This window comes from Ammospiza nelsoni, chromosome 1 (assembly GCF_027579445.1).
Source record: "Ammospiza nelsoni isolate bAmmNel1 chromosome 1, bAmmNel1.pri, whole genome shotgun sequence".
Classification (NCBI taxonomy): domain Eukaryota; kingdom Metazoa; phylum Chordata; class Aves; order Passeriformes; family Passerellidae; genus Ammospiza; species Ammospiza nelsoni.
The window spans coordinates 15,124,712-15,144,658 of record NC_080633.1 but is presented as its reverse complement, the minus strand read 5'-3'; the positions used below and the strand labels follow the sequence as shown (position 1 = coordinate 15,144,658).

At 40.4% G+C, this 19,947-nt stretch overlaps 1 protein-coding gene across 6 annotated transcripts in view; it reads right to left on the bottom strand.

Moving 5' to 3' along the window:
• The window catches only part of EPC1 (enhancer of polycomb homolog 1), a 64,718-nt gene that overhangs the window by 21,530 nt on the left and 23,241 nt on the right, over positions 1 to 19,947 (bottom strand). For all 6 annotated transcript variants that reach the window (XR_009418127.1, XM_059469120.1, XM_059469111.1 and 3 more), the window contains one exon: positions 1,774 to 1,933. Coding sequence is in view for 5 of the 6 variants with exons in the window: in XM_059469133.1 (XP_059325116.1) it covers positions 1,774 to 1,933 (160 nt within the window). In the remaining variant the exon portion in view is untranslated. The remainder of the gene's footprint in view (positions 1 to 1,773; positions 1,934 to 19,947) is intronic.

Here is a 19,947-nt window from a genome sequence, read left to right as displayed (position 1 = left end):
AACTTGTTATAGTTTGTTAACCAATGAAAACTTATTAGTTGTCAAACCAACTAACAGCTTACTGCTTCACTGCTTCAGTAAGACATTTTTAGATTCATTAAAATCTTCAATGCTGCCAGACATTCTGGAGTTTTATGTATTGTACAATCAGCAGTTCAGATTTCAGCCCAAACACACATCAAAGGCACTCCTAGCAATGCATGTGCAGCCTGTACTACAATGATCTTAACATATCCTCACCAGTGATTTTTGTGATGTAGATGAGTCAGACTACACTGGCCCAGCATGATCTACCCTAGGTAGCAAAGTATCTTCAAATACAAGCAATGTCTTGCAGAATACCAACAACTGTTTGCAATGGTATCCTACCAAAATGCATCACTGCACTTGAAACGTGACTCCCCAGTTCCCATGCCTCATTCAAATTGCTGTGGTTGGTAAGAGACACAAATTTCTTTCCAAGTGCACATGTGAAAACACATACCCATTTTTAATAAACAAATAGGTAGAATACAGTGCAGCTTAAAATTGACAATTCCAGCTGTTAGAACAGCCAGATAAGGAAAATAAGAATGAAAAGTACAACCTTAATATCAGCATGGAAGACAGCTAGCAGGAAGGAAGAACTTTTTTACAATGAGGGTGGTGAAACACTAGAAAGGTTGCCTGAAAACTGGTGGATGCCCATACCTGGAAACATTCACAGTTAGGCCAGCTCTGAGCAACTTGATAAAGTTGAACTCCCCTCATTGCAGGGAGTTTGGACCTAAGTGATCTTTAAAGGTCCCTTCCAACCCACACTATTCTACAATTCAAATTTTTAAGCCATTGTTGAGGCTTGGAATGACATACAAGTCTAGCATTTAACCAAAGTTAATTAGGCATGAGATATGCTTACATAGCACAGATACTACTTTTCCAATTCTGTTTATTACACCATACAACAGAATTCTGCAACAGACTGTATTTTTCATTTTTTTTTTCCAAAGGTATCTGAAGGAATGTAGTGCTCACATGAAGGGTCATATCCATAGCAAATAGCTGCTATCTTCCAACAAAAACAAGACTACAACAAATTTGCAAGTCATCAGTGACAGCAAACCCCATCTGCTTTTAGATGTAGAATACTTGCACCAGGCATAGGCAAATACTTCAACTGCTATTGTCATTTCTGGTTGGCTCCCCAATCCACTCTATGGCCATTTTATCCTGATGATGCTTCAGGAACAGGTATTCTGTTTCTTAGGCATGAATTATGTATTTTCCTCTTTAAGTAGATTTGTGTCTGTGCTTGCTAACTAATCTAAATTTCCCTCCGAACTGTTACTACTGAACAAGAATTAAACACACTTCTTTATCAAGTAGAATTTTTTCAACATGTTGAAAAATAAATTCTCAGAAGTCATTCTTGATGGGAGCTCAGACATTTATGAATAATGTCTTAACTACTAGTAAAATAAATTCCCACAGAATCACAACGTTGGAAGAGACCTTCAAGATCGAGTCCAACCCAAGCCCTAACACCTCAACTAAGCTATGGCACCAAGCACCACATCCAATCTTTTTTTGAACACATCCAGGGATGGTGACTCCACCACCTCCCTGGGCAGACAATTCTACTACTTTATCACTCTTTCTGTAAAAAACTTTTTCCTAATATCTAACCTATATTTCCCTTGGCACAGCTTAAGACTGTATCCTCTCCTTCTGTCAGCTGCTGCCAGGAGAAAGCAGACCCCATGCATATTTCAATGAATGAACTCCTTTACTTACGCTGTATGTGAATCAGCTGCTTTGGCATTTTAAATTCTCCAGGATATATAGACTCATAGTATGCAATATTGCTTTCTGCTTCTGGAACTGGTATAACCATGTTATCCCTCTTCTCTCCATAAACTTGTTGTGCTGAGATAGCCCGCTGCAAATGATGTTCCTATTAAAAAAAAAAAAAAAAGTGAAAGGAAAACCTGAGAAAACATTTTCAGAACTCAGCCTCGCTCAGGCTGCAGGAGGTATTTCTCTGCAAACGTTCTCTCTGCTCAGCCCTGAGCTGAAGAGCGGACGCTGCCCGGGCCGGCGTTCCCCGGCAGGTGGCGCTGTCCCCCCGCACGCCCCTCCCGCCCCGCAGCTTCCCAACTGCCCCGGGCCGGCCGGCACACCGAGACACGCACAGCCGCGCTTCAGAGACGCTCAAGGCTATCACACATACAGAGTATAACAAGTATAACACAACATAACGCTTAATACTATCAGACATACAGAGTATAACAAGTAGTTGCAGACAGACATTGACTCCAGTACTATTCTGTAGTTGCCTTGGCCATTTATTGTCAGTATGTCAGAAAACCACAGAGGAGGCTTTGCCATTATTGCCAATAAACAGCAATGATTTCTACCCAGTGAATGACTCCTAAATTCTCAATAAATTCTCATTTATTGTAATGCTTCCCATTATCCTCCCTTTCCTTTTCCTAATCCATCAAAAACCAGTAAAAATGCAAACCATTCTCCCCATAGTTCTGTCAAGACAGTGACTAGTACCAGCAGAGTTCACACAGTTACTAACAGAAACCACACAGATGCGTGCACATCTTTAAGTGGCTTACCAACAATACAACAAGGTATTTTTTCCTTATTAGCAGGGCTGGTTTCCTAAGTTTCTATTCTGTTCCTCCCCAGGTGCTCAGTAAACCAGTGCTACAACAGTTATGCCAACACATCTCTCAGTGAGATGCTGAGAAATACTCAAAACACTGAAATACTTGAAAGCAGGAACTGTAGCAAAAGGGCAGCAGTGATAGTTGGTTTTAACACTGAATGTATGATGTTTATCCATATGATCTTACTGTATCTTTGGCTGTCTGACTCAAATTTAAGTACTTTGGTACAAGAATGGCAACTAAGATCTTCTGTCTAAACTTTAGAAAAAGATAAATAATCAAGAAGGTTATAAAATAGGCTTTATTGTAAACTGCAAGGCTGACACAGCCTGAAATTCAACTGTGTTCTAACATGTAATTCTGCTGAAAGAATTCACAGGAATTGAGCCTATCTTCACACAAGCTGCCAACATTATTTCACATCTGTCCCCTGGATAAAAACCTTCATGGAAAGAAGAGACCAATCACGAGAACAAGGCACAGCAGAGCTGCAAGCAGAACTCACTGCACTGCTTCTGACCTGCAGCATTTGTTAAGACCAGACACACATATCATCTAGGAGGTGTGGCAGCATTCCCTCCTGGGTATGGACCAACTAACTTATTTTCTACCTTTGACCGAATTACTGCTGTCAGACATCTCAATATTTTGTAAACTGTAATAATTCTTCAGGATTACACAGCTACAACCTGTTGCCTAACAGGGAACTAAGCTTTATCTTCATATAGCCAGTAGGATTCTGCATCAAATAGATAATAGCCAATGTTCTTTTAGTTAAGCAAATGCTTACTGGTTTTATAATATTAAGGGTTCATGATGTATTTATCCAGCTTGTGTTTATAACACCAAAAACCTGCTTTATTTCAGAAAAGAAAAGGATGTCATACACTAAATTAAGATTCCAATTTCTCTGATCCACCTCTGACATGGACACAACTTGTAAGTACCAGTAGCCTATAGTTCTGTATTAAGAGGTTAAAGTTACCTGTATTTAAAGAAATCTTAACAGTATTCTTTAAACAAAAGCACAAATCATGGTTTTGCCTTTCATCCCAATTACAAAAACACTCACTATTGTGAGCAGAGAGTCTTAGCAGTGCCACATATTACAAAAAACAACTGTGTAAAATTTCCCCCACTGAAAAAAATTACCCTTGTTAATTGTTCATATGAATTTCAATTCGCCTCAAAAGATACTCCACTAAACAGAAGGAACTAAGACAGGGCAACTTCTCCTTACACTTCCATGCATTTAAGTTTTCACTTATTTGGACAAACCCACAAGAGCAACTTTGCCCCCAACTTCAGTATCTCAGCTGGTGGCTCAGCACATCTCTCTCATTCCTGGTAATTGAGGTGGGTTGAGTGCTGGCCCAACACCAGGGCACTCACTACAATTATTTACTCATTTTCTGCTGTGAGGTAACAATTAGGAGAAGGGCAAAAGTAAGCTCAAAACTTTGTATAAAGAGCGTAAAGAAAACTTTATTAACAGAACTAAAAGAAGAACAATAAGAATCAGGATGAACCTTCAGAACACTTCTCCCCCCAACTCTTCCCTCCTTTACCACTGACAACATAAAGGTTCAAAATTTGGTATTTTCAGTCAGTTTACCACTTCTAAAATATCTTTCTTCAGTTCACTTAGGGAGAGGAGTCTCTCCTCCCATGCCATATAGACTTTTCCACAACAACAGTTGTCTCATGGTTTTAATTTTCATGAATAGCAGCCACCCGGAAATCTGCAATTGTGAAATTCCCACAACTACTACCATGGGTCGCCTCAGCTTATTGGGTGCAACTTTAAGGAAGAGCTGTTCTACTATACAAACAAAAGTTTTCTATTATCTCTGGGAGCAGAGGTTTTCCACAAAGGTGACACTCGCTCGGTTGGTGAGAGCAGCGTGCTGGTAGTGCCGAGGCTGTGGCATCCATCCCCATATGGACCATTCACTGAGTCCACAAGAGTTGGACTTGATGATCCTTGTGGGTCCCTTCCAGCTCAGAATATTCAGCGATTCTATCCCTGGGGCAAGGTTTCTCTCATTTCTCTCTTTTCAAGCTTCTCATTGGATCACAGCTACTTGAACATCTGCTGGCTGAAGCACTGATGCCTCTGCTCATGGCTGTGGTTAGAATGCCACATCCCCCCAGGGCATTCCAGGAGTTACAGCGAAAAAGAAAGAGTCTGATGTATCAATGATATCTTTACCATAGCCTCACAAGAGAATTTCAGCCCAAGACTAAGGCATCTCCTCCCATCTGGGGTTTGACTCCTCCTTCACTGGCCTCAGTGTCTCCATGTTTTCTTTACATGTCCTCACCCTTTCCTTTTCTCTCACTTGAGAGAGGGCTGATGTCTGCAAGTTCCATCCATGCACTGACAGAGCTGGTATCTTGCCTGGGCCTGCGCACAGCCACACGATCTCTGCTGGGCAGCGGCGGCTCGGCCGTGGGGCTCTTTTGCAACCCTGCTGTGCTCAGCTCCAGCCGTGGGGCTGCTCTGCACAGGGCTGCAGGGCCCTCTGCTCCCAGCCACGGGGCTTTCCTGGGGCACTGGCAGCACGGCCTGGCCATCCTGAGCAGAGCTGGCCCTGGTTAGAGCTCAGCAGCAGCACAACCTCAGCTGAGCTGCATCGCGGGCTGAGCCAGCACCCAGTTATCTGTTCAAAGGCCAGAAGCAGGAGAATTTTTCCTGGTTTGTTCATTTTTAAGTGTGATTTCACAGAGGCACGTTCAGCTTCCTTAAGTGGTTTAATATTCAACATTCAAAACTAGCCAGCTGACTGGTTTTGTTGAGTCTGGAGGAAGCTGTTAGCAGTCCTCACAGAGAATCACTTCTGTAAAAGATAGATTTTCTCTTTAACTAAAAATCAAACCATGCTAAACCATGACAGTAACACATATAAATCAGGTACAATTGTTTACTTCAAAAGCAGTAATTTTAACAAGAAAGCATGCTAAATATCTACTATTAACTAACACACTACAGCTTACAGTTTCTATTCTTCAGTCATTCTCCACTGTGATTGCACAGCTGATTACTCCCACCAAGATGCAACACTTCGTTCATTTGAATCCATAGGTTTCCATTTTAAAATGCAGTGGTTTCATTAATTTGTCAGAATGATTTTGAATTCAAATCCTAATCAAACTTTCTGGCTGCTCTTCATGTTACAGGAAGATCTGTATGTAGATACTGTAGTCCCAGTCACTCCTGGAAACATCACCTGGCATTTAAAGACAGACCACCTAGGAAATCCATCAATGTTTTCATTTTGTCCATCTATTTCTAGATATAGTATTCCAAGTAGATTTATTTCTACTGCACAACTGCTTCCATTCACTGCACAACAAAGCAGTATCAAAGTCTTTTTTACACCACTATCCATTAGGTCCTGTGCCCTGCCACAAAATAGAGTTCAACTGGGTCAACTGGGGTTTGTTCTTCAAAATCTCTTATTAGGTGTCCATAGAGATTCGTATCTTCCAGGTCATCACCAGGGCCAAATAATTTACATTATCCATATTCCTCCAGGAACTCTGGGTAAGATAACTTGTTTGTAACCCTCTAGTTTCCACCTTTTCAAAAGTCTGTTGACTGTTATGAGGTTTTGGGTTGGAATTTTTGAGGGATTTTATGGGGGTTTTTTTGTTTGTTTTAAAGCATGGTTTAGTGCCTTTTCTCTCTCCTCAGAGATCATCTGCCCCTCTGAAGTTCTCAAATAGCTGTATAATTATTCCAGACTGTTTTTTTTAAATTCCTGGCATGAATTTTAGATGGGCTAGTCAAGCTCAAACACTATAATTTGTCACATTAGAATAAAACTTATCTAACAGCCAGCACCACAAGGTTCAGTCTTGTGCCCCTTGCTGTCATTCTCCATACTACCACAGCCTTATGTCAGACTGAATCTATGATGACAGCTATGGGAACCAATTCCACAAAAAGCCATCACTGTCCTGTTATTTCCCCTGAAAACAATTAGAAACAATTAGTCATCTGAAAAATTGGCTCCCTGAACTGCCAGGATGTGTGTATGCAAAGCAGTGGGGAAATGCAGAAGAGAGAAAGATGATCCCCTTTGGCAGCAGTTCCCCATTATACTGGCTTTACTCCTTCACTGAATTTAAAAAGCCTTAAAATGAAAACCAAAGACAAAAGCCCCCCCACTAAGATTGAGGAAACATTTCAACCATCTCAAGTATCAAGTACAATCAAGAAAAACTTCTTACTACAAACATCCACAGAATATTCTCATCTTATTCCACATCTTCATTGCTAGATGATCTCACCTTGTTTCAAGATATACCTTTCATGTAAATATGAATTGTTCACATATTTTGTTCCTATAAACAAGTTTCCACTTTCAATGTAGTCACATTTCTTTCTTAGTGTACCCTCCTGATTGAAACAGCATTGAAATACCTGCATTTGTTTTACAAAATCACTCAGCCTGAACTGCTTAACACCACAGCAGGCTGCTTCAAAATTTCTTCCCTTTCTATCCCAGCTTGCTTCCCTTAGATCTTTCACACATACCATTCACAACATGTACTTACTGAAGGGAGTTTACTCTCCCTGAAACTGCTTTGCACTTTTACATTTCACTATTTTCAACCTATTAGCTGTGCTTATACCCAGACAACCTTTCATTTTCAGCTGCTTTCTCTGCCTGACATAGAATGCTATTGTAATTACAATTTTAGGAGTGCTGTAATGCTAATTTGATCCAGTAATTTCACAACAATGGTACTGTTTTTCAGACTTCATTCCTTTTACTTTTTACTAATGTTCAGCCAAATTTGTGTTATAAGGTAAAGAGTTCATACACGAAAACTCTAAAAATCTGCTCACTTTTCCAAGCACCCAAGCTAGTTTTCCATCAGGTTAGCATCCTGTACTGGCTCACCATGTGTTCTGATAATCCCAAAAAAAAGGGATGCAGTGGGAGCACTTGGCCCAGAGACAGAGGGTGTCACAGGGGGTGTATTGGGGAAGGCACAGCTCCATCACTCTTTGTACCACTCAGGCAGAAACACGAACCAAGGGGCAGGCACTGACCTCTTCTCTCTGGTGACAGCTGACAGGACCTCAGAACAGCTAGAAGCTGTGTCAAGAGAGGTTCAGCTTGGATATCAGAAAAAGGTTCTTCAGTCAGAACAAGCTCCCCAGGGAAGTGGTCACAGAACCAGCCTGACAAAGTTCAAGAAGTGTTTGGACAACACTCTTGGGCACATGGAGTGGCTGCTGGGCTTGTGCAGTGCAGGGTCAGGAGCTGGATGTGATGACCCTTGTGGGTCCCTTCCAACTCTGGCTATTCCATTATTCTATGAATTGCACCTTACTCTCCACACTATATTCCTGTCCAGAAAATTATCTGGACAGTTAAAACACCAATACATACCAGATTGCACTGTTAATTGTTTAAATAACAAAAAGATTGATAACCACTTTCCTTCCTTAGGTTTCCTCTAATTAAGAGAGTCTATAGGAAAAGCCCACCAAAACAGCAACTCTTTTTCTGACTATGTAGAATGTAACAAAGTATGATGCAATTTCATAAGCAAAATTATGCATTGGCACTAATTGTCATTCTGTGGTCTTCCTTCCTAGCAATTTTAGAACAGCAAGTTTATCCCTTGTATCCACTCTTACTGCACACATGCTCCAAAACATCAAAGAGTGAAAGGACAATGTAAAGCAAGCTGACAGCAACGAAGGCACGAGGGAAATCAAAGCAGAGCAGCACTCATTCCAGACTGAAGGAACCAGAACTTGTGGTCAGTGCTGCTTTGTGGTGGGCAGTAGACCTCTCTCAAATGATAATGCAAGGATATAGGGCTAATTCTTTGTCACAAGTTCAGTATTTCCATGTTTTACGCACTTCTAGCACAGTGCATTCAAAAATCTGAATTACAACAATTAGAACACAAAAGAAAGGATACTGTGATTGTGGCTCAACCTGACTACCACAGGCACTCCTGCCTGCAAGCAGAAACAAGCAGAAGCACAGCAACTGCAAGCAAGCAGTATTTGCCTTCTTTCACATTTTGATAATGCTTCTTAAATTTTTGGCAACATGACTGTGGGTTTTAAATTAGTTGCAGTTTCTAAAAGAAAACTGGCACTTAGAGAGAACACGGAGGTTTCTTTGACAAAATATCTACTCTGCAGTACACTCTGGAGACCACATTCCAAGTAAGATAATCACAGCACACAGCATTAAAATATTAAGTGACACAACCTGTCATTACAGTTGAACAAACCAAAGCAACAGAATGTGTATTACCCTTTTTAAAAGGCAACTGAAAAAATGTTACTGCAGTAGCAATGAGTGCATCTGTTCAAGAAATAAAGGAAAAAATCCACTTTTTTGTAATTTGTTTGTTTCCTCAAATAATTTCTCCAATTAATTCAGACCTCTTAGAAATAATAACTTAAGGCACATTTGCTTATGGAAATTACCAAAGACCAGCTCTCAAGGCCAGTGTGCAGAACAGAAAGTCTCCCAATACCCCAAGTTTACCCCAAGCAAGAGAGTGGTGTCTTTGCTGGGGGGGGGAAGCAAAAGGTGGGGTGGATAAGTTTTAAAAAATACTGGTACTTCTAAAAAGCACACAGGACTGAGTTCAAGCCTGTGCAGATCAGAATCACATCTCTGTCTCTGCAACAAAACCTATACAAAAACAAACTACAACTGATTGTGTCATTAGTGGGAACTAAGGCAAACCACTGCCCATCTCTGCAGAACTGCTGATTTCCATCAGCATGACTGGGCAAAATCCTCCCACACCCCTCCCTGACAGAAGTGCTTTCCCAAGGCTGCCACTTCACTGCACTCACAGTGGCTAAGGCATAAGAACTGAAAGGGAACCAGTTTCCATAGACAGTTGTCAAGAGGCATTAGGCTCACAACAGTTACACTGAGTCAGATTACAGCTGACACACAACCAAGGCCATACAAACTCTTAGACCTGTCTTTTTCAATACACATTTCACCTCCTAGCAGCTTATGGTCCAAAAAAACCTCTAAACACACACAAAAAATCCAACAATAGCAGCTCATTTGAAATATAAACACATTAATCCATAATTAAGATCAAATTAGAAAATATTAAGAACTGAAAAAAACAGAAGTTGTTCATCATGTCATCAAGAGGTGCAAACTGGTGCATGAATCACCTGATTCCAGACTTATAAGGTAAAGATTTTTGGCTGCTAAATTCACAGAGATGGTAAAGGTTCTACCAGTAAATATTGCTGATGTGAGAAGGGCAGTGGAGGAAAACACAGCAAAATTGCTCAGAGACCCTGCTGCAGACCAAGACCTTTCAGGCAAACTCACTCCAAAATATAGAACAGGGACTGCTGAACCACTTCTATGACCTACTGCACACCAGTCACTCTCCAACCTCCACCTTGGCTTGCTCAGTGACCCACAGGACACATATTGGGTCTCAGCTATATAAGGATCTCAGTAACCTGCAGGGTCAGGGAAAGCCTATTGGAAACGTGATGGTCAAGTTAAGCAAATTTTAAGAAAATTTGTCTAGATATTCAATCCAATAAATCTGTCCACAAAGAAGCCAGAAAGGAATAAAACACCTGAACTGGCTCATTTTCTTTACCTTCTCCTTCTGTTATCATGATCTTAGCTGTCCTGTAAGTTACTAATCCGGCAGTTTATATCCAAGATTAGGAGGAACATGAGGAGTAGTATCAGACAGTTATGTGCAAAGCAAAGAGGTCTGTATTTTTAATGCCTTGCCTTATTCTGTACTCATGTAATTCCTTCTCCATTCCTAGAACCAGTTCAGGCACTAGAAATATGTTTCTGTGGCACTCAGGGGCAGCTGAATGCCACCATAATAGAAAAAGCTCACCCAGGGACAGGCAAGCACCAACAATGCTGCAAGAGAAATGTACAGAATGCACAGCCAGACACAGAATACACCTTGGATCAATGCAAACTGTCCAAAGACACTGCCTTTGCACTACTCGTACCTTCAGGGCAGAAAGTGGCTCTAGTGGCTTCTGTATGACTGAAAGCAGAAATGCTTAGCTGCTCCTGAGCAGCAGCTCCACAGGTCACTTCAGAAGCACTTATCTCAGTAACACACCACACACTGCCTTCGGTTCCTCACACACACAGGCAGTCACACCTAACTGCTTGCAAAATAACAAAGACATTCTGACAAGTTTATTACAGCCCATGTTTCCAAAGCTGCTGCTGAAAAGTTCCAAACCTGACTGAGGTTGTACTGATGAGGGCAATTTGAGTCTGCCTGCAGTAATGCACAGAAGCCTTCAATGGCTATTCTGGCACAAGATCAGTCTCTGAGTTACAGTGATCCTTGACTGAGACCCAGAAGCCAGCTCCTGAATAACAGCTGATATATCTGGCCTTTGGTAATGGCAAGGCAATAGTTTTGTAGGTAAGCATAACTGCAGCTCTGACCCTCTTGAACTCAAGTACATGAATGTCATGGAAGTGTTAGCAATAGTTTAAATCTGGTCACAAGAAGCCCACATGACCAAAACAGGACAGAAAGGGTGGGTCAGCAAAGCAGCCTTCCTTGCTCTACCTGTGATGGGTCCTAAGGAAAAGAGCAGATCACTTCTGTCCCTCGTGTGGCCCACAGGCAATTGCAGCCCTCCTATTATGCCTCTCAGTATATATGGACACAGTGAACACCTTCTCCTATCAACTGAAGCTGCCTGCAGACTCACCCAGACCACACAGCTTTACATCTTCCCTTCTGATGCTCTTCTGCCAACATCTCTCAATGGCCTGAATCATTCTACATAGCAGAGAAAATGTTTTCTTGTTGTTACAGCAGAGCCTACAACTGTCCTTTCATGGAGGGGAAATTATGGAGGTCACTTCTGTTTATCAACTGATGTCAGTCTCTTGAGTAGTCAGTTAAGAAGGATTCTTCTACTGTAATCACTGTAATAATTAGATCTCTATTAAAAATGCCAATTTAAAAGAGTTGCATAGGTTTAAATAACAATTACTCAGTGAAAATGGGATCTAATTTACTTCTAAAAATGCACGGGCTTGTAATTAACAAAGTATCAAAAAACCCTTCATAATTATTAGACTTCTCTCCAGAACACTGGTCAGAAATGAGATCAGCCACATCACCCTGAGCATTGTAGCAGATTGTTTTCCTCATGTTCAAATCAGACATTTCTAAGAGCATGGAAGGAGTCTGCCCTTTCACTGGAAGAAATCTTGCATCTGTATTTGTGGACTCACAGCAGCAAATTACTTACAACTTAGAGGAAATTTTCACCTTCTATTCTTGTTCTGTGAATGGTGGTAGACAGGGGGAGGGCACACAGGGCATTTGACTCAGAAATCTAACATTGGTATAGAGCTCACAACAACGCTGGAAGAAATGGAGAGTGACTTGTTATCCTGTTACCAGTAGACTGAAATAATTTTCATGTTTAAAACTATTGTGCAAAACAAACAGGCAGAGATGAAGAAATTAATGAGACTGGCTCTAAACATGCTGGAGAGGATGAGATACACAACCTAGGAACCGTAGGAATCAGGAAAATGCAAGTATTTAACACACACATTAATTATGCAGTACAGTTCACAAACACCATGCACCTCTATCTTTGCAAGCACAGGTCCCACTCAGACCACCTAAAGAGACTTGTCTGCCTGCCAAAGTGCCACAGCACAGCACACACTCAGCAGCACAGGTCTTGCTATCAAGTTAAGTATTTCATTTAGGAATTGCAGAAGATCAAAACTGGCAGAAGGCACTAAATGTTGGTAATGGCCATGCCCATCCATTCCTCTGTCACCACTCAGGCTCTCACGAACTCCTCAGCCCAGGCAGCCCTGTAACCCACAGACACAGAGAGAAGGGAGCTCGCTCATAGGTGAGTGTTCTTCTCGTGAGCTTAATCAGTTGTCAGGTAATGCAACGACCAGGAGAAAACCTAGGAAAACCCTGGAACTGCCTCTTCTCTCTACAAACACTCAAACCAGCTCAGCTTGTCTCACACAACTTTGCTACATCAGACTGAACTGCAAACCTGTCCAAGAGCCCCTTCCTTCCCTCAGCCTGCTGTGTGCTCATCTGACACTGCAATGAATGACAACTATTTCAGCCATCTATAGTAAACAAAGTAATTTTCCCTAAAATAAGGATTCTAAAGAACATATTAAGATGCTTGATATATTAAGATGCTTTGATATATTATGTAAATACATGTCCAGGGCATGACTTCCACACTGAAATCAGACTGTAACACAAAGTGAACTGAGATTTTTATACAGTACAAAAGATTATAGTTTCCAGGACAGTCTACAACTGAATGGGAACAGCTCTTGTGATTTAACCTTTCCTTTCCAGAGTTTTCAGATATAATGCCATTTAGAACAGCCAGCATAAAGTTTTATAACAAAATTATTCTCCTCTCATATGGACCACTGAAGTGGAACTTCAAGACATTTCATTAGTTGACAAATAATTGTATCAAGTTCCCAAGTTAAAGGATATCACTGCATCTACCTTGCCACTTGCTTAAAACATTTCTGTGCATTAGCAATACTTTGTAACTCAGATAATTTTGCACGGTAAAAGCTTACACCTGGATTCCGGCATTTTTATTAGTCACAGAGACTTGATACTACTGTTGAGTGTTATGTGAATAACAAGTAACATGGTAACCCAACAAGGGTTTCTATTCAGTTTCACCATTCTTCCACATGCAGGTAACACAGGGTTGTGCATTCCAACCCAGACAAGAGCCCCAACTCTTCCAGTTTTAAATCCTCACCAAATACCATACATAGCACTGGGTGAAGTTAAAGGCTAAGCCAAAAATCTACATTTCCACAGCAGAATTAGAAAGAATTCAAATTTCAGCTGAATGAAATTTTTGACATTTCTCTCAAAGTTTTTTACATAAACTATGAACAACAGTGTGCCTATCACTGCTTCCACAGGCTTTCTTCTTCAGACCAGGTTTCCCAATTACCCTCTTCTCCCTTTGCAGTTGACACCTCTCAGTCTGGATCCAACGATCCTGGCAGCAGCACACAGTACAGCCAAGACAAGAAAGACAAATGAACAAAGCCAGGAGAGTCTGAGCAGCACCCCAATCCCCCCAGCTTTAAGTTCACCAAGGGCTCAGAAACATTCCCTTTCTCAGGCCACACATCACAAACTGCAAAAATCAACAGTTTCCCAGAGGTACACATGATCAAAGAGTGAAGAAAAAACAAGTCTAAGAACAGGATCTAGTTGGTTTGGGGTTTTTCTCAGAAACATTAAAAACAGATATTGAAAATTTTACCTACCTACAACTACTATTTATCGTCTCAGAAGTTGCAGTAAAACTTTAAAACTCAATATTACCTACAGCTTGACTGTCATATTTCTGAACACCAAACTGTACAACTACCCAAGGACTTCACATAAACAAATGTCCAGTCTGGTTGGCTGGGGCAGCCTCAATGCCAGGCATCACCAGTAAGCAAACTCCTCACAGAATGCAGAAACATTTTTGGGCACTTGCAAGACAAGTGTGCTTTCTATCAGAGTACCACTTTGTCTCTCAAAAAGGAGCCCATGGGCACCATTACCAGGGAGAGTAAAAAGGCACAATACACACAGCAATGCTTTCCCAGCTGCTCTCTCTGAGCCACAAGGTATCAGAACCTGGGAGTCTCATTTTAGTCTTTGTGTTTAGCAGGCCAATAATTTATTTCCTCTATGAACTTTTTAGGCCAGTATGCTCTATTCAACTTTAATGTTAAAGAGGCTTGAAAAAAACTCAATACATTTGCAACTTGGTATTTTGTTCATTTACCTTTCCCATCAACCAAAAACAGTAATTAAAAAAAAACCAAACAAACCAGTGAGTGAATAGGGTTTACACAGGATCTCTAGCACACAAAACTAAATCAGTTGTACCTCCCCTAATACTGCTTCATTTACAACAAGCGTGGCAGGTTTAACTACCTCTTCTGTACAGTTTCATTACCTCAAGCAGTCATTCACATTAAGTAATAGAATTTAATTGGTGTTTCTACTGAACATTATACAATAATATGGGGACAGAAAAACGTTAAAACCATTAACAAGAAAACCAAGCATCAATATTTTCTAAGTTCATTCTTTCATGAGTTGAGGTTCAGCACCTCATGTCAAATAAAAAAGAAATCTGCCTTAAAACCTAAACAATCCAAGCACCTTTTAAGAAGTCACATGTGCAGTCCACATAAAAAAGCTCATATATAACAGTTGCATTTAAAAAATTCAAAGTAAAGAAGCTTTCAGAGCATTGTCTTAAACTATCATGCTTATTTATAATTTCAAAAATAAACAAACAAAGGTTTTTAACATTAACCACTTCAGGGCTAGGGGGAAGAAAAAGTCTGCAGGAAAAGCATACAGTGCACCACAGCCATGACTAAAAGCCGATCTGTTAAACAAGCTCTTTTGCAGACTTCACAATATCTAAGTATCTGACTCCTCTGTATATCACAAAATGGAAATAAATTGCTACATAGTGCTGAGCAGAAATGTGAGCTGCATAAGCACACATAGGATGGCAGAGTACACCCAAGCTTGTCTGTGAATACCTGTCAGTGCCAATGGTATCAAAGCTCCTACCTCACACTTCTACAAATGACAATGCTTGTTACATGAAAAAACCCAAACATTGCAGATTGTAACCTGGTAAAAGGAGCTTTTTAATGCACCAACACAGCAAGGTATCAAGAGGGATGATAAAGACATTAGAGAAAACTGAAGTAAGATCCACCAAGTACAAATGCCAGCAGAGACACAATTAAGTTTTACTACATAAGGCATCTAGTAAAAAAGAAATTTGCTTAGCAATTACTTAGAATTGCTCTAGCAAATTACATTTTGTCAAAGTACGTTCATGAAAATGCAAGTAGAACTACCCATACTTTTCAACTAAACACACTGAGCTTCCATATTTGCAGCACCAACAGATCAGTGCCTCAGGTCTGATGCCACAAAGGTGGGAAAGTACTTCTCCAACAGCGACAGGTGCACTAGTCAGTAACTTAGACTTTCCTGCTATAGATGTCAGTCTACAGTTTGTAAATCTGCATATTTAGACCCTTTGCTTGACTTAGAATAAACATTACAGCATATCAATGCAAAGATGCTGCCTACAGAAGAGGCCTGTATGAGGCTGAAACCTTAAACAAAATAGCAGCTTAAAAGTTTCCTGATCAGTAATGTGCATGCTGAATTACAAGCTCCTATGAGTCAGACACCAGCTATTCACTGTGCTTTGTAATCCCCAAGTTTATTTAGACTGCCTTTAAAAATGCAGGACAGACCAGCATTTCATACTCATGACCTTCTACTGCAATTATGATCAAACCTGTTGTCAAGGTATAAACACTCAGCAACACAGTAAAGTCACACATAGGAGGGTAGGAAAGGAAGAACTGAAGTGAATGGGAAAGGTTTCCTCTAAGGACAAGCATTTCCTTAGTACTTGTAAGCTCAGTGTATTTTAAGTGACATTGCTATTCTCTCTGTGCACCCAGTGAGAGTGAATTGTGTGAGTGAGACAAAACCACTGCCCAATGTCATGTGCAAGGAGAGTCAGGCAAATCCCACTGCTCCAGTCCCAACAGAGGTGCCTGCTTTCCCACATGTGCAGCTGCTCACTGGCTGCAGGGGAATCAAGTTACAGTGGTATGAATATCCATGCACAAGATACATAAATGCACCTACAAAATGTATAAACATATCAAGCACAACAAACACTTCAGAGACTGCTTTGTGCTCTTCTCAAACACTGACTCTGAGAATACAGCTCATGTATAGGTAGAGAAACAAAGTTAAGAGGACTCCAGAAAATAGTCTTCTGCCAGACGTGCTACCTTGTCTCTCTCACCACGTGGTGCCAAGCAAATTACCAGAGGCTGTGAGGTATTTGTACTTGTCATTAATTCATTATATCCCTTGTCTACAAGGACTATTTTAGCTACATTACCATTAGTGAGCATATTTATAAAGGATTATTTAGCACATTGTGTTTTGAAAAATATCAACTTGATGCTGCATACACTCCCAAAGAATAAAACTCAGAGCTGCCTGATGGTATGCTTTTGAATTATCAAGTGCAGCTTCAGTTTCATGCTGCTTCCCACGTTACAGTAACTGCAAGCCAAAGTAAACTGAGGTTCCCTCAATCCCTGGAAATGATCCTGTTGCCAAAAGCTGAGTCAGGACCTCAGGTTCCAATTCCACCTGTCCAGACAGTGCCATCTGCCAAAGTGGTGGACTTACTTCCTTCAAACTCCCAGCAATAATCCCATCTAATATCCTTAGGTAATGTGGATGTGAAATTCCTATTTAACCAACATGCAAGAGCAAAGTGTTGAAATAATTCAGAGTGAACTTATCAGCCAGCATTGAACCCTAGGAACTTCTGAAGAGAAATTACACCACAGCCTAAATTGTGCACACTCACAGTCCCTGGTGATGGTGGGAACAAGCCACAAAAGCAAAACAAACATCCAGCCAGTACAAACACAGTTGGGAACTCTGCATACACACCTGACCACAATGCAAAACAATGGGGGTTAAGACACTGTCTCCAGCAAAATTAACGCTGAGTCTTCCCCTTCCCCCTACTAACTAAACAAATGCTTCTCATAGTGTTCCTCTTGAGCACAGGTCAAGTAAGAAGGCAAACTTATTTTGCTGAGAGACAGGACAATGATTTTCCTGAGAAAACCAATACTGGAAAACATTCAAAATATTATTTTCCATAAAATTACACCATTGAAATCACAACTTAATACAAGCCAAAATAAAATGTCACATACCTCCCTACTTTAATTTTTAAAATTACTGAGTTAAGCCAACTTCTGGGTACATTTAATAATAATCAGGTTATGAAATCATGCACAGGGATCTTTTTTACCTGATGAAATGAATGAATAATTGATGACTTGGTTTCACAGGTTTGTTTTTTTGATAGGCTCTCATTTACCAATGAAACTATCTATGAATATTTTTCTTATTGCTTCAGAATGGCTCCAGAACTTCATACTATCCTGCCACACAATACCAAAACTGTTACCTTCTGATGAAACTTGTTCCACAACCTATCCATGACAGCAATTCTTCAAAGTTAGTGCTAGTAGATGTTTGTTATTTTCCTCAGTAACAGAAACTTACGAGGACCACTTCAGAGCTTCTCTTTGCTCACCAGCTTCCCCAGCAAGGTTTTGTTTTTATTTCTAGGACATTCTGCAGCCCACATCCCCATCACTAAAGGCAGCTAAGGCCCTCAAAGAGAACATTTCACAACTACCAGCACAAGGTCCTTTTGTAATGAAGTACAGATGCTGTGGAAAACCAGGCCAGACATAAGGGTTTAAGCATTAACTGCAACAAACCTCATGTTCTCTGTTCTAGTCCAAGATGTGCCAATTTATTTTCAATATTCTAAACTTCTTCTCAAAACAAAACACCCCAAAAGAAATAATTCTTCTTCAGAGGAAGGCTGAGAGCATGAACATGCAACAGAAGTTCTGTTCATCAATCTTATGCTACAGCTCTGGTAAAGATTGGTTAGACAGAGGTGCTTTGTAAACATTCACGTTTCACTGATTTCCCCCCCACACCTCCTCACAGAACAAACCTTACATTATTGACCAGAAAAGGGAAGCTGTTTTACCTCAGTTTAGTACCTCAAGTTCCTTCACCTCATACATTCAGCAAGAGCATAAATTCTTGCCTATTAACCAGAAGTACCATGAAAAACATCAGTTCCCCAAGAGGGACTGTATTAAACTACCTTTAATCCTAGTACTTGAACAGCCTCATTTTGTACTTGGCCTACTTCAAGAGCACAGCATCTTCATCAGAAAACAAAGCAAGTACACTGATGTTAATAATAACTTCCTTCTAACTGAACAAGATAAACAGCAAGACAAGGGCAAACAAGGTCATTATCTTTGGCAAAGAACACATTAAATAAAAAAAAATCCCTGAGAACCAGGAAAGAGCACATAAGTGCATCTGTAAGTATCTGAAAGGTTCAGCACTCCTGTACAAGTAACCCGCTTGAAGGATTCTGTACACAATACAAAACATTCTGCAGGACTCAGATTCACTACCTGTAGCCTTACTCAGGAACTTGCCAATAAAACCACCCTGCTGTCTTGAATTCAGCTTTTTTACAAGATTTATCAGATCTGGGTTACTGAATTGTAAGTATTGTAAATCACATTACAATACTGCAAACTCTTGTTCTGAAGTCAGTTCCTATTTTCTGCCACTCTCTTCAGAATTCTTTCTTGTATTTAAGTACAGATAAAAATCAAGTACCAAAAAGGCACATAAGACATGTCCTGCTGAAATACTAACACAGGATTGGGGCTGGGGGGAACAGCCTCACCTCACAGTGAAAAACCCCTTGTTAAGCAAAAACAAGGGCACAGGGGAAATGAGAAAACCAATTTTATCATCAGTGTTTAAAGAAATTTAAGAAGGAGAACAAAACTAGAGAATTTAGAAACACAAGAGAATGGGGCATTTCAAATAATTAACTCCTGGTAAATGCCTGGAAGAAAAGATGTTATATCTATATAGAGAGAGTAACATGGAGAATGATGGCACAAAGAGTAAAACAAAAACATCAAATCATGTAAAGTGTTTCCACCAAGAAAAGCATTTTCAGTGAGACTAATTACAGATCAATAGTTTGGAAGAGCAACAGGCACCCTTTCTTCCCCTTCTTAAACAGCTTTAATTCACAATCATTATACTTTCACAACAACACACATGACAAAATCTTTGTGGTCTGAAAAGGAAAATCTGGAAAAAGAAGCCTATGCAGAATTCATCTTTGCAATCTGACACCTTCCTAGTAGCCATGTTCTGAATTGAACATCTGACTTAAAAACCTGAAAACTACAGCTCTTAAAATCCCAAAAGAAAACAAACAGCAGCACTAGATGTGTGTGCAGGGCAGCCTTCAATACCAATGCTCTCCTCAAATGGAAGCTTCATGAGCCTTGGAGGCAGGCTACAGGATCTGTGATTTCTGTTTACAACTCGGAGGGAACCGTGAAGTCTTGAAATTGATATAAAGTACAAACTCAAACGGATGTTGGAAAGCAATCCTCTCCAAACACACCCTCTTGAAAGCTTCCAATTCAAAAAGCATTAATTTCTTAATTCCTGATTAAATATAAAGGAAACCAATCTTTAAGTATGGTACTTAAACCTTAAGAGGATCATTTCC